Below are 14,970 nucleotides of genomic sequence, written 5' to 3'. Positions count from 1 at the left end.
GTTTTTCTCTTATTGGGGGGGGGGGCCACAATTAATTAAGGTGACTTTGTTTTTTTTTTTTTTTTTGGGGGGGGGGGTTCTCGCATTACAGGCCCGGTCCATTCACAGCATGGTGCTCTGACTCTTAAACAAACAAAACTGGAAATTCCATCCGGTTGTTCATTTATGTAATCCAATGAACTTTTTTTTTTTTTTTTTATATCTTGATCACTTTTGAGTGTTCTTTGAAGTCACACAATATGTCTCACTACTGAATGCTGAATCACATATTAGTATCACAGTTCTCATAAGCATGTTTGCAGCACAGAAATCCTTCACGTCAAACAAATTCTGCTGATCTTCAAACGAGTACTGATTCGTACTATTTCAGAGTCTTTCAGTATTTTATTGCTGGTCAGATAGTCTCAAGAAGATTTGAGATCTGGTTGAATGCTGGTCTTTCATCCAAATAGTTTATGTTCTTTTTTCTTTAGAGCATTTTTGAACATTTGGCTTATACGAAGGGAGCAATCTTGTCCACAGCTTGTTAGGAAAGACGGTGACTTTGATTGTATTTTTAAAGATGAACATTCTTTCCCAATTATGCTTAGTGTTAATTAATGTGCCAAAGAAGTTGGCAACTTGGTACTGGTGTTGTTTACGGACTGGATTTTATTTGATAGACTGACCTTATGTCTATGAGAAGAAATTCTTCAAGTAAGCATTTCACGTTTTTAAACATTTTGGTCAGCATTTAATGGGAATAATAAGTCATTGGAAAAATGCATCATGTTTCTTTCTAATTACTGACTTGCCACATAAAGTCTTTAAGCAACAATTTTGCTTCTCTGAAGATGTTTTCTCTTTTTTTTCATTTATTTTTGTTACAGTCCTCATGTCTGACAATTTTCAGGGAAATGCTGTTTAAACCATTTATTACTTGCATACAGTGTAGTTAAAAAGCATTTTCTCCCATTTACAGGTTTTTGTTTTTAATTTTTTTTTTTCTCACTTATAAGTTTCAGCTTATAATATCAGAAGAAGATAACTTGAGTCCAATTCTGGTTGGCCTAATGTGGAAAACGAATTATCCCCAAACCTAATAACTGGCTGGCAGTGCTACCAATGTTTCTGTTTCACCAAAGGGCCAAAAGTTTATGTCATAAACTTTGAAAAATATTTTTTATAAAGTGCACTTGAAGCAAGTCTGTTATCAGGGGGAACTGGCAGAACACTGCAGACCAAACACCAGTGACGGGTACAAAAAGATGAATTTACTGAGTGACTCTCTGTGCAGGTCGTTTAGAAATGTCCCGATCTGAACACCGTTTCACTTCTAGGGATTGGATTGAAACGCACTAGAACCAATAGGCATCAAATTCTTCATCACAACGCTTAAATATACCCATTGTATAGAGTATATTTTGGAATAGATTCCAGAATATGGCACATCATGCTGTTAAAAGCCCAGTGTTGGGGTAGGAATAGTGTTATTTTTTCCAAAATAGCATCATCTTTGTTTTTGAGTCTCTAGCATTTTCAGGGATAGCCATAAAACATCTAAGTTAAAATGTCTTTGACATTTTCTGTATTGCATACACTCAGCAGTAGCTAACTTTTTCATTTTATGTACCGTTTGTTCTTGAATTATGTTTCAAGCAACTTAATAGCATTTCTCTGACTATGTCAGGTATGGGGACTTGCTTTCAACAAACCATTTTTTTTGCATCTGGCTTATTGGGTCTGAAGATTTGTTGATTACTGTAAAATAGTAAAGTATTAAGCATTATTTCTCATTAGATGTGAAATATAGAGAACTAGTAGTGATGCAAAGCTTTCGCACACATCACATACCAAAGTTTCACAACGAAGGTTTCCAATCTTCTCTTTACTCTGAAGTTTTACCTGCCATCTCTCTCCAACTTCAGCCTGTGGATCTTCACCAGATAGATGCTCATTAGCTTGTTCACCATTTTCTTTTTCATAGGATAGTCCTTATCAGTGGCAGAAGATCCTTCTATAGTGTATTTTCTGTCCTGCCCTATCAAGATTGTAGCCAAGCAGGGTATGTATCAGACGGCATGCCGTACTTTTTATGACTCCGCCCACCCTGTGCTCCCTCTTTCCTTTTTTCCCCCATACTTCTCCTTTGTCGACACGCTCTCCCTTCAAAGCTTGATTTTGGCCAATGCATTTTTTTTTTTATCATGATGGTGTCGTAAATAAAAAGTGGGCTGAAAAATGGCTTTAAGGGCTTAATTGTGTGCATACATGTGTAAGTATTAATAGACTCGGTAGCTTTTCTGCTTGTTGCCTCTGTTGCTTTTTGTCATAATTGCTCTGGTGGCTTGTGGGCACTCATCCTTCCTCCCCCCCACACATTATTTTTGTCCATAGCTGGCTTTGCTGTCCATCCTGTTTACCATTCCTGTGGTAATAGCTCTTCTTAGATGTAGTCCTTTTAAGCCTGAAACAATAATACTGCATTATTAGTTGGCTCCATTTTAAGCCATGCTTTTTTTTTGTTTGTTTGTTTCTTCTCTACCAATTTTACAGATCTCCGCTGTATAGAAGAGCTGATTTCTAGTTAACACATTTCTGTTTTTAGAATTCAATATAAAGGGGTTCTACCTGGTTTGCATAGTGATCAGCTGTATTGCAAAACTGGTTCTGACCCCTATCTGGTGATACGGTTTAGAGGAAGCGGAAAGGGAAACAGGGCAGGTAAACAACCGAGAATACAATGCACCAAAAGAAAAGCTCCATGCTGAGGTTTAGCGCAGAGCACAACAGGCTCAGAGTATTTGTGGAATGTCCTAAACCAGCCAGTCAGTGGCAGGGTCAAAGGTTAATAAGCCCCCTGTGCTCTGTCAGTTTGCACATTTGGCTGCGTTTTGAGGCACACTGGCAGTTTTCAGTTAGATGTCTGCTGCTTGTTTTGTGCTGAACAGAACTGCATCAGACAACTCGGTTGAAAATGTTGATTGAGATTTAACACCAACCCATCTTCTCTGAATATTTGCCTTCAATGTTGCGGTAAAAATGAACTCCAAAAAGAGCTCTACTGAAGATCAGCATGTCCTCCTCACATTTTGTAATTAAGTTCTTACCATAAATTTGATTATTTCATTCACCCTTTCCGTTTAAGCTTGCATCTATGTATCATAGAAAAGCCGTATTGAAATCAATGATTTGTGCACTAAGTTTAGCGGTTGGAAAAGTCTGCTGTACTGACATCATTTCTGCTAGTTTAGAAAAAAAATATTTATGCTGACTGGGCTTGTATCTTCCTCCCTGCCTGAGTCAAAAAAATTTTTTTTAGCTATTAAACAGTTGAAATTATTGCCTCTTAAAAGCATGTCTTTAAATATAGTTACGTAGGCTTTTGCAGGTAAACTTCATCATCAGGGTTCTAAAGTTCTGGTTACAAAAATCTACTGCTCTTCTGGTCAAAAGACAGACAGTGCTGGAAGAACAAGAGCTGTCTCTGGCTGTATGTGCATGGTAACATGAACTGCCCCTCCCCAACACTTTGCTGCACACTGTTGGTCAGCTGGCTGAAAAAGAGCTTCTAAACTTTTCCTTCTTACAGCAACAAAGCCATTTCAAAATCAACTGTTTACATGAACAGTCAATTAAATTATAGCTAAAATTACAGCCGTAAGACTACTTTGCTATATAATTTTAGCATTGCCTTTCTGCTAGTATATCATATATTACGTTTTGATCTTAATTTTTTATGTTAATGCTATGAAAGGTAGTTTTTTTTTTTTTTTTTTTAAGTTTTCTTTCTATCTAAGGAAGTCCAGACCATTTCACCAAGTCAGTGACTTGGCCACAACCCCATACTGGCAGAATTTACAAGCCCCTGCTTAGATGAGATAGGTTGCTTGTAACGGTCTGCATTTGGGGAAAATGATGGCAGAACAACATACAAAACTGAACTGAACTGAACTCCTTAGATCAAGAGTCCATCTGTTCTTATAAGAAAATGACGAATAAATAAAGATCAAGTTTTAAGTTGAGCTGAGGGGAATCAAATATTTATGTTTAACGGGATTATGAAACCACATATTCTTAATCATGTTTTCATGCTCTGGGTCGTTGGGCTATGATGTTGGTTGTGGGCTGTGGTGGAAATGTAATCCTATGTAAAAGCCTTAAACTTGTACAGATGTTGGCAATAAACACTCTTACAGGCAAAGTTGAAGAAGCTCAAATCTCCTGTAATTGGGGGGGTTGTGACTACTCTATATGTTAGAGTTTCTTTAGATTGTAAAGTGTTTATTGAGATATCTAATAGCTTGAGATTTTTATTACCTTTCTTGTGATTTTGCGACATGATAAGAACTGAAACACCAACAAACAGATTACATAAAGCCTGAGATCCATGCATGTTGCTGAATAACTTTTCCTTCTCATTAATTGTTCGTTCTCAGGTTAACAAAGGGGAAACTTTTTCTGTTTTCCATCTTTGTCCTTGTTCTTGCTTGTATCCATTCATCTTTTTCCACATTCTTTTTTTTTTATTATTTGGTTAAAGCTGCCATGCTGCATTGGGATCTCCTTTCCTGCGACGTGTCAACATTGTGCCTTGCCCTGCTTGTCTGCCTGATAACACAGTTTTTATTGCGACTGATTAGATGCCGTGTGTCGCCAAAACACAGGATTTATGTGTGTGCATATGGATACAGAGTTAAACAGAAAGCGAGACTGAACCAGGGACGATAAGGGGTCAGAAGACAAACAGGACGGTGTTAGCACGTCTCTTTGGCTGTCGGAGTGCATTTGTGCTTAACATTAGCAAAAAATTATTTTGGCCGTAGGCATGGGCTGTTTGTTTGCTTTGGATACCAAAAGTAAGAGTGATTCATTGCCTAGTTAAGAAGCTATTTATTATTAGTTTGTAATTGAACAACTTACTTGGAAATAACAAAAAATATACTTATTGAAAAAACTGTAGTTGCTTTTCTATAAATAGTTAATTATTTTAAGCCCAGCAAAAAAAAAAAAAAAAATTTTGTTTTTTCCATCGGCGTGTGGCCGTAAAACAAGTATTTACAAACATCGGTATGGGTATTGTGTGTTGTGCGCAATCTTTTCACAGAAATATTTAGCTTATTCAGCATGTGTATAGTCTCAACCTGCCCACATGTTGCCCCACTGACACACATTTGGCTCTGCAGCCATCTGTTTTAGGACACACTCCCGCATCAGTATGGCATCTCAGGCTTGGGAGAGGCAGCAGCTGACAGAATTTGGCTCAGTTTTCTCCTCCATCCTGCCTCCCCAGGGCACAATTTATTTAAGAGTGCTCAGAGAAGCTCCTGAAAACACGAGCCGTTAACAGAAACTAGGCCGGCCGATGAGCGCAGATCGATACCGGGGTCTGTATGTGTAAAGCAGAACTTGAGTGTGTAAGGAAGATGAGACGGAGCAGGGCTAAAACGGGAGGGAGGGAGCGTGGCGGTTGAACGAAGCTGCAGCACGATTTGTTTGGTTTGAGTTCTAAAACTCTTGTCCTCACTAGGGACATAAGGGCGGAAGGGCGTCAGCGTCACTCGTCAGGAGGCGTAAGTGCCAAGGAAATGGTGATTGGACTGGAGGGAGTGGAGTTGGGAGCAGATGGAAAGGTGAGAAACCAGCAAAGATCTGCGAAGATCAAACTTGTCTTCTTGACTTGGATTAGAAGGTATGCAATATTTTGAAGAATGTGTAAAAGCTTTCATACACCCTACATGTTTTTTTTTTTTTTTTTTTTTCATTTTGTCACCTTACAACCATAAACCTTAATAATTTTAGTGAGATCCTGGGTTATAGACCAACACAAAGTATTTTTTCTTGTTTTTTAAGAAATGTTCACTGTAGCTTGCATCTGTATTCAGCCTAATAAAATCTACCTGACACAAACATGACCTTCAAGACAAAGCCGCTGTTGAAGGATGGACTTATGGGCAGCAACTGTTTGTAGTCTGGCAATTAAAAAAAAAAAAAAAAAGTTATCTCAGTTTGTGGTTGTAAATGAACAAAGTGTAAAAAAGTTTAGATGGTATGGATGCACTTGAGGGATGTTTCATGTAGATATTTCAAATAAATGACCTAGCTACCCGGACATACTGATGTAAAGCCGGGTGTAAATGGGATGAATGCATTTCAGGACAAACTGTAAATAAACCTTTTTGATACTGTATTATGTTGCATCATATGCGTATGAATGTACATAATATCAAATGTATGGACTGTATATCAAAAAGCGATGTTGTGCAAAATATCGCTTAAATAATTTTGCATATCATTTAAGCGATATTAACATTCAAAAATCCCCTGGATCAGATCTTAAATAGCTACTGTAGAAATCATAAAATAAGATTTTATCATGCGTGACATTTCAGGCACACTACTGTTAGTCTGAAGAAGTTTTGTGGGACCAAAACATCATGGGAGCTTGATCTGGTGTGCCTATCTATTCAATGTCGTTTTTTTTTTTTTTTTTTTCTACAGCATTGAAAACAAATTTCTCTGGTATATAAATAGGCTGGGATGTCTGGAGTTTAACATTCCACCTCAGAAACCTTTTGGTACTTTCTTACTCAGATAAACACTCTTTTGTTTGCAGACCGTTTCGTACACCCAGTTCCTGTATTCCACCAACGTTCTGGGCGGTCGAAGGAACACCATTGACTCCACCTCGTCCTTCTCTCAGTCTCGGAACGCGAGCCACCGCAGCCTCAGCCTGGGCAGAGCCAACAGCAACCAGAGCAGCTTAGACACAGGCGAGTGAGCTTAGGCGCTTCTTAAAGGAAGCCGTTCACACGCAAACTCCAGCTTTAAGCTCACGTTGTTTTTGTTTGTTGGTCCTCGCTGCAGGGAACGACTTCGGAGACTTTCGCGAGTATGACCCCAACCTGCTGGATGACCCTCAGTGGCCCTGTGGAAAGCACAAGAGAGTGCTCATCTTTCCCTCTTACATGGTGAGACGATGCTGCGTCACTACAAGCAGCAGCAGCAGCAACAACAGCCTCCGAGCAGGTTGGGAAGGCTGTTTTCATTCAAAACAAATAGGAAGAGGCTCGTCTCCGCTTCGACACGTAGCCTCAGTATTCCACTGCGGTTATTTTTTGACCTTTTGTGCTCAGCATCCCCCGTCTTCACCAGGAACAATAACACCGGAAAGATTTGTCTGCAGTTTATTCCTAAAAAACAACTTAAAGTATCAGCTTTTCTTCTTTTTTTGTGTGAATATTTTCAGACAATTTCTAGTCATCAAGGTCAGTGATTCTGTTTCCCACCCAATGGAATGCAGTAAATAGAACAATTTATCTCTGCTATCGTTTAGCAGCTTTAAAAACCAGATCATCTCCGTTTTTGTTTTTTGTTTTCCTCATAAAAGAGCGGATGTTTTATTGTGGAAAAGGGATTACAGGACTAAACTTCCTCCACATATTTTCCTGCTTTGCATTATTTTTTCTCTGACTTGCTGAACGAACAACAAGGACTGATATAATTATAACGTTAGTCAAGGCCACTCTCTTTTCCTTCGATAGCAAAAGCCAGCGTCCAGCAACAATGGCTATTGTGTTTACTACTGGAATGGAACAAGAGCGTTCTCTGTTTCAAGAGCATGGGGTGTTTGGTAGACAGTGGAAAGCATGGTTTGGAGATTGGAGGAGGACTGAATTATGTGTGAAGTAAATGGTTGCTGAAGAATTTCTATTGGTTTTTCAATATTAGGCTAAAGATTCTCACACAATTTATAGGAACCCAAAATCCTTATTTGTAAAAAAAAAAATATTAAAAATGCATATTTTCCTTTAACTATACAATTCTGCATTTAATTGTGTTTGTCTACAACAAAAATTCCCAATATCTTAAGTTTGTGACTCTAATGTGACAAAAAGTTGAAAAAAAAAAGGATATTGATACTTTTGCACAGCAGTGTTCATTATATCAAACATTCAGCAGCTGATGTGGCCTGTTGTTTCATTGACAAGATTTAAGAAAATCCTGGAAATAAAACAAGGTTCTTATCAACAAACAGAAACAGTCAATTGCTCATTGGTTCTCTCACATTACTAAAACATCAGTGTCCCAGATCGACCTTTAAGTGTTCTGGATAAAGCCAGCGTCCACAGAGATTCTTCATCGGTGCTTGAAATCCAACACTCACACGTGAGCATGTTGAGTTATCCTCAAAGGTCGCTGGGTGACACCGTCTCTTTTTCTTTTCTTTGGCCTTCCAGACCACGGTCATCGAATACGTCAAGCCCTTTGACCTGAAGAAGGACATGAACGAGACCTTCAAGGAGAAATTCCCCCACATTCGTCTCACTCTAAGCAAGATACGGAGGTAAAACAACCAGAATGTCAAGAATTTAAGTTTTTTTTCTTTTTTTCAGTTTGCATTTGAAGTTAAATTAGCATGATGAGCGTCGGATGTGTTACTTCTAGTTTATCTTAGTCAGTATTGGCATTTTTTATACCCTTCTCTCCTTCAAACTTAAACTTTTTCACAGCTTGAAAAGAGAGATAAAAAAACTGGCCCAGGATGAATGCGGGTACGAGGAGCCGACTGTGGCCATGGCTTTCGTCTACTTCGAAAAACTCGTTCTTCAAGGCAAGCTGAACAAACAAAACCGCAAACTCTGCGCTGGAGCCTGCGTCCTCCTGGCAGCCAAGATCGGCGGTGATCTTAAGAAGCACGAGGTCAAGCTTCTTATCGACGTAGGTGTTCTCGTCCATAAGACCAGAAAACAAATGTTTGCAGTTGCAATCATAAAGTCCACTGAGGTGGCTGCTTCGTGCATTCAGTTGCATCACCAGCTGCAGGCTAGTTAATGAGAGAAAGCAAGCTAAAGCAGGAGCTAACATGTACGGGCAGATAAAGCTGCGGGTAGAGCACAAATTACTCACTTTGATTTATTTGGTGAAATAAGTCTAAAGGGGGTAAGTGTAAGGATTTTTTTTTTTTATAAAAAAGCAGAAAAGGAATGGAAACATCATCTGGTTTTATAAATTTTAAGGAAAAATACTGACGGATGTATGTCAGCCAAGGTGTTTCTGAACCTTCTCCAGCTTAGCAGAAGTGGCCAGTTTGCTGCAAGACGTGCATTTGCGATTTCAATCTAGCTAAGTAGTGCACAAACAGGGAGAATTAAAAGTAGAGGTTTTAAGGATGAGTTCCCCATGTGAACATTTTTTAATATGAAAGTCCCCGTTGATCTTTATCACATTTTGTCATTTTATGAACTGGAGGACGGGTGCCGAACTTCGGTCATCGAGGGCAGGAGTCCTGGAACTGAATCCTATAATTAGGTCAACAGCAGGACTCTGAGCAAACTTGGTGGATTCAGCCACACTTTAAAGTTGCAGGACCAAACCCCTGGGGGTTTTGATTAGAAACCAAAGCTACACGCCATCACAAAGTAGTACATAATTGTGGAGTTGAATGAATTCATGGCTTTCAAAATTCTTACAAATAACATCTTTACAATACATTTGATTTTTTTTTCCTGCTCTCACCTAAACCGACAGACAGGCAAAGACAACAATAATGAGAGAATCTGCCATAAAGGCCGTGGTGACGCTGGAGGAGCTACAGAGATCCACAACTTGAGTGTCCTCTCGTGTCAATTCTCTCTGCAGAAACTGGAGGAGCGATTCCGGGTGAACCGCAGAGAGCTGATAGCGTTCGAGTTTCCCGTCTTGGTAGCACTGGAGTTCAACCTGCACCTGCCTGAACACGAGATCATGCCTCACTACAGACGCCTGCTGCAGACCTCTTAGCATTGGTAAACCATCAGGAGGACAGCAGCTGGGTTCTCCTGATCCGCCCGCCCCCCAACCCTCTAGGATTCATCCTTCTCCTCCTTGTGACCACTACAGATGAAACCCTTCTATTCTCTCATTTCACTATGATTCGCCAAAAAGACTCTCATTTTTATTTTTTGATATTTACTATCACTACATGAACTTCTTACCGGTTTGTATCTCATCTGCTTTACTTCAAGTAAATTTCCTCTTGTTGATTAGGAGAACATTTATTTTTTATTTCTTTATATTGTTTTGCTTCTTCATAAATCTTGTCTTACCTCTTCAGCTGCATTAAAATATCAAACAAAAGCCTTTTTTTTTTTTTTTTTTTTAAAGCTGCTGTTTCTAGCAGGACTGTTATTCCTCGGGAGTGACTCATCTTTTTGCAAGTGTTTGTAATGAAAGTGCGCTTTTTGGCATACCACGAGATTTTCTTACCCATCTCGGGAACTAACCCAGAAGATCAATAAGCTAAACGTGTGTAATTTAATTGGACCTTTGATCCTGTCACAACACTTTCTAGCCAGAGAAACCTGCATGAACATTTCTTAGTATTTGTACACGGGCAAAGAAGATGCGGCCTCCTTTCCGTTCGGATCGTTTTCTACCACTTAAATGTTGTTTGCTACAGACTCCCTGAGGCCAGACACGCTTTTATCAGTGTCAGATTTCCTGTGCTCTATGTTAGAGTGTATTGCTGGCACGTTTACGGTGCTTTGTTGCGGGAGCTGTTAACGCGTGATAAAAATGCCATTAACCAGCAGACGGGACTGGCAGTGGTGCGCTCGGACGTCGAGGGTGGGGGGAAGCATTACGATGCAAATACATGTTCTCTGCTGAAGTGTCCTTGAACAAGACACCGGGGTTCCTACAGGCATAAAGAGCCATTTGTTTTTAGCCCGCTGATGACCTCTGTGAGGAATCCGTTTAAAACGAGGGAGAGCGGAAAAGTCAGATCAAACATTTGCTTTAACTTGAATGTGTTGCTTTAAAACGTGCAATTTCTTGATTTTTTTTTTTTTAAATCAACTTCAGCTGTGTAACAGTTACTTTTACTGGTCTGTTTTTAATAAGTCTTTAAAATGTCTTGCGCACTACCAGAGAGGTCACTGCATTAGAAGTGTAAACTAAAATCTGCTATTTGGTGCTGCTATACAGATCGATGGTGTTTTAAGGTGTAGTGATCATAAAAGCGATTTTCATCAGAGAAGGATTGATTGTGTTGTTTTTAAGGTAAAAATAAAAATGCTTCTTTCTGTCTGCAAGCCCAAAGATATTGTTGTATGATGCACTCAGAGTACTCTGTGAGTAAGGACTCATGGGTGTCATGCTTAGCCTGTTTGTTTGTAAATAAAAAAAAAATTCTTTGCTTGTTCAATCCAAACTAGACTCTCTTTTTTTTTTTTGGTTGTCAAGAATTATATGTAAATGAAACGATGAAATGCTGTCAGAAGCAAGTTGACCATCACTGGCAGGTCGTCAAACTATTTTAGAAATTATGGGATGTTCCATTCATTTCAATATGGACCAAGATGATCACAAAAAGCTGGATGTTTCATGAACTATACTGAAAGATTGTAGTCATAATGTCCTGAATTATCGGAATACGGGAAAAGCTGAATGCTTGAAACAGCACAAAGTATGCAGATATAGATAAGTTGCGAAAAAAGTGGAGGAACAGCATTCACACTAGTTATCGTCATTAGTCCCCCATATGAATAAATACAATATCCCTGAGCGTAAGGTCCCAAGCTGTGAAGCACAGTAGCGGCACCATCATGCTGCAAGAATGCCTCTCTTCAGTTGGGGCTGGAGATTAGTCATTATTAGGCAGGTAAATTTGATGCCATGCTAAGATGAATTTTGCTGGATGAAGGTGGAAGTTTATCTTACATATTTATATAAACATGATGTATATAATGCTTATATGCATCATGTCCTTTGCAAACAAAGAACAGGAAATTATTTCAGTCTGTAGATGTGTACAGGTTACAGAGACATACACCAAAACACTTGCAGTATTCTTAACCACAATAAAAGGGAGTTTTGAAAAATGAAAGTTGTATATCATTTCGAACTGTATGAATCTGCATGTAGTTTGCATGTTGTCTCTGTACAAGTGTGGGTTCTCCCTGGGTACTCTGACTTCCTCCCATAGTCCCAAAATAAACAGGTTAGCTTAACTGGTCATTCTAAATGGCCCTTTAATCTTAATGTGCACGTGCGTGGAAATCTTTCTGTGTTGCTCTATACAGGTACAGAGCGTGAATGTATAATATGCCTTCCTCTTCACAATTATATATTACTTCATAGAATGAACCCTCATTAGATGTTCAGAGAAATGACAGGTTTTCAAAAAGTCTTGGAAGGTGTTGGACATAAGAAACTGCTCAATGTTAAAAGTGAGCCCATTTAAAGTTTAGATAAAGCTTCAGCAAATGCTCAATTCCTTCTTTGCAGTTTAATCTTTTCCTTCCAACATCCAGGAGTATCTGCTCTCCCACCCTCAGTGATTTTTTTAATAGTGTGAAGAGTTCAAATGTCAGGGAGTCAAGAATGTGCTAATCCATTTAGTGAATCCAAAAAAAAAAAAAAAACCCTGAAAGACTATATAACTTTATCTGAAATCAGTGGGTAAGACAGCAGAGGGGCTCAGCTTCACTTACATGCGTCTGTCTAGAGGTTCTTTGAAGGTGGAAGAAAAAGGTTTTGCATAAATTCAGGGAGAGAAAAGATAGCAGTGGACAAGTAAAAAAAAAAAACCGAGAACGTTACCTGGAAATGAAAACAAAAGAAAAATGCATTTCACCAGGAGAGAAAGCATTGGAGAAAATTACTTGACCACAAAACTTAACAAATCTCCTGCAGCCAACGACAAAGAAATCAAAACTAACAAAAATATTTTTTTAGAACACACACACACACACACACAAAACATATGTGGACTAACTGTTCTTCTAAAACTACATGTAAGATAACTTATGAAGGCAAAACCACATCTTTACTTGTAGTTGCATCCAGGAACCCAGTCAGGGCCATTCACACCCAGAGGCCAGAGACACACAACCTGAACTTTGTTCATTTAAATCCTTGAGACGTGAAGATTTAAAGGAGTTTATCATATGTCTCAAATATTCTAAAATAGACACATTCATTCATGTTTATCACATCCGTGTAACGTCTGACTGGATGCTTTTTCCCAAGGAGACTAAGTAATCCTGTCAAACCAGCTCCTGTTGAGGTCAGTTTTCAGCTACAACAGTTACAACGTTGCCTAATTTCAGGGTGAACCGGTCCTAAACGTCTGTCTGCCAAACTGAAGTTATTTTTTCCCACATCTTTCGTAATCATACCTCTTCCAATGTGGCTCTGAATGAATGCTTATCAATCCCATGACAGTGGCATTTCTTCTTTTTTTTTTGACATGAGCTCCTACTACTTAATGAAAATCTTGTGACCTGCATTTGAAACAGCACGTATCACCCTGAATCACCATCCTTTAGGTAAAACATGAGATGCTTTTCTTCAGCAGCGACAGAGAAGGTGGTCAGATTCGGTGAGAAGACGCATGGAGCTCAATACAGGATTAAATAGATAGGCTGATGTACACTGGAGTGGTCCAGATCAAAATGTTCTCACGTGTTAGAATGGCAAAGTCAAAGTCTAGACTAATCTGTGTCGGGTTTAGAGAGCTTAAATACACATAAGCTCTCATTTCTGTGAATTTACTGATCTAATTTACAAAGAAGAAATAGTGTAAATTTTAAGATGTGCAAAGCTGCTTTTATGGGCGTAAACCATAACGTGGTTCTTTAAGGTAAACGCTCAGTGAAAGCCATGCCTTATTTTCTTTCAACTTTATGCACTACTATGCATTGGTCTATCACCTAATTTTGTGATGTAACAAATTGCAAAAAAAAAAAAAAAAAACGGACTTCAAGGACTACTAATTTTAGTATAAGTTTTCATTATTTTTCTTATTAAAAACAAATGAAATCAGAAAATTTAACTGGTAAAAAAAAACAGAATTGGAATTTTGCTTTAAAATATTTTCTCAGAAGCTTCTGTGTTCCTGTGAACAGCTTGACACTTGGAACTCATTTTCAAAAGAAAACCCTGGGATCAGGTGAGAGATCAGGAAGAACGTGAGCAAACAGATCTCAAAATGAGTTTGCTGTTTATATTTATATTTTTCAACCAGCCAATTACATATTTTTTATTTATAGATCTTCAGAGGTTGCGGGTGTTTTAGCATTTAGAAAAAACTTTAGTCATGAATTGGTTTCATCAGACATATTCGTTTGGATTTTACTGGAAATGATTGCACCTGTTGTTCTGATGCAATCTGAGAGCTCAGTTTCTCACCAGGTGGGATCTGTCCTCAGCCTCACACACATCCAACGTAAACACCGCAGTCCCGTGCTGCCTTCAAAACAAACAAGCCGGGCCCGATGGTGGACCAACACCATACATGGCTTAGTCCCACTCTATTGAGGGCCTAATTCCCCCTCACTGTCTCATAAAGGAGGCTATTGACAGGCCTTCCTGAGTCCAGCTCACACATAAGTGACCCTCATTGTGAAAATATTTGCTCCAGGGTTGCGAGAAGTCCACCGCTCTTCATGTTAAATTAACAACACACAGCTGAAATGGCATTTTTGAACTGTTCTTGTCACAATACAGTGACTCAGGAGTTTTTTTTTTTATTTTTTTATCTTGCACAGTTTGTAAACATTGCTGCTGTGTCTATTTAGCTGCTGTTCATTTAAAAAAAAACGTGATTAGTTGATGTCTGGTTAAAATCCACCACTATCATGCAGAAACTGAATTGATTTTCTGAAGCTGGTCTGAGTTCAGCAGGGGGTAAAGCACTGCAGGTGGACCTGAAAATCTGATCCGCTCAAAATGCGGCTACCTAATCCCTTCTGTTCCAAACCAAGGTTCAACTGAGCCCAGTGTAACTGAAAACCACTGACGCAAAGCAGACACTTCAAATACTTATTTATTGATGGATCTTGGATTGAAATAACAAAAATATGTCTGCCTGAAGGTGGGAGTAAAACCAACCTATTTGTGAGCCTAGACCAGATGTTCTATAATGTATTAGAGGGTAAAATATAAAGCTGGGGGGGGGGGGGGGCCCCAAAAATAAAGAAACCGTTTTTTATTTTTTTTATTTGT

General features: G+C 38.9%; 1 protein-coding gene across 2 annotated transcripts in view; it reads left to right on the top strand.

Annotated features, from left to right (window-relative positions):
- The window catches only part of cables1 (Cdk5 and Abl enzyme substrate 1), a 25,116-nt gene extending 13,943 nt beyond the window's left edge, over positions 1-11,173 (top strand). The window contains exons 4-10 of one of the 2 annotated variants that reach the window (XM_015034380.1): positions 1,967-2,044; positions 5,510-5,612; positions 6,596-6,752; positions 6,847-6,950; positions 8,220-8,326; positions 8,493-8,700; positions 9,622-11,173. In XM_015034380.1, coding sequence (XP_014889866.1) covers positions 1,967-2,044; positions 5,510-5,612; positions 6,596-6,752; positions 6,847-6,950; positions 8,220-8,326; positions 8,493-8,700; positions 9,622-9,762 — 898 coding nt within the window. In that variant the 3' untranslated portion in view covers positions 9,763-11,173. The remainder of the gene's footprint in view (positions 1-1,966; positions 2,045-5,509; positions 5,613-6,595; positions 6,753-6,846; positions 6,951-8,219; positions 8,327-8,492; positions 8,701-9,621) is intronic. The other variant, XM_015034388.1, reaches the window with a different exon arrangement.
- Positions 11,174-14,970: the final 3,797 nt, after the last annotated feature.

Source organism: Poecilia latipinna, unplaced genomic scaffold (genome assembly GCF_001443285.1).
Source record: "Poecilia latipinna isolate Pla-1442-1.1 unplaced genomic scaffold, P_latipinna-1.0 Scaffold18, whole genome shotgun sequence".
In the NCBI taxonomy this organism is placed as follows: domain Eukaryota; kingdom Metazoa; phylum Chordata; class Actinopteri; order Cyprinodontiformes; family Poeciliidae; genus Poecilia; species Poecilia latipinna.
Note: the sequence above shows the minus strand (reverse complement) of the source record. Positions and strands in the feature narration are given on the sequence as shown.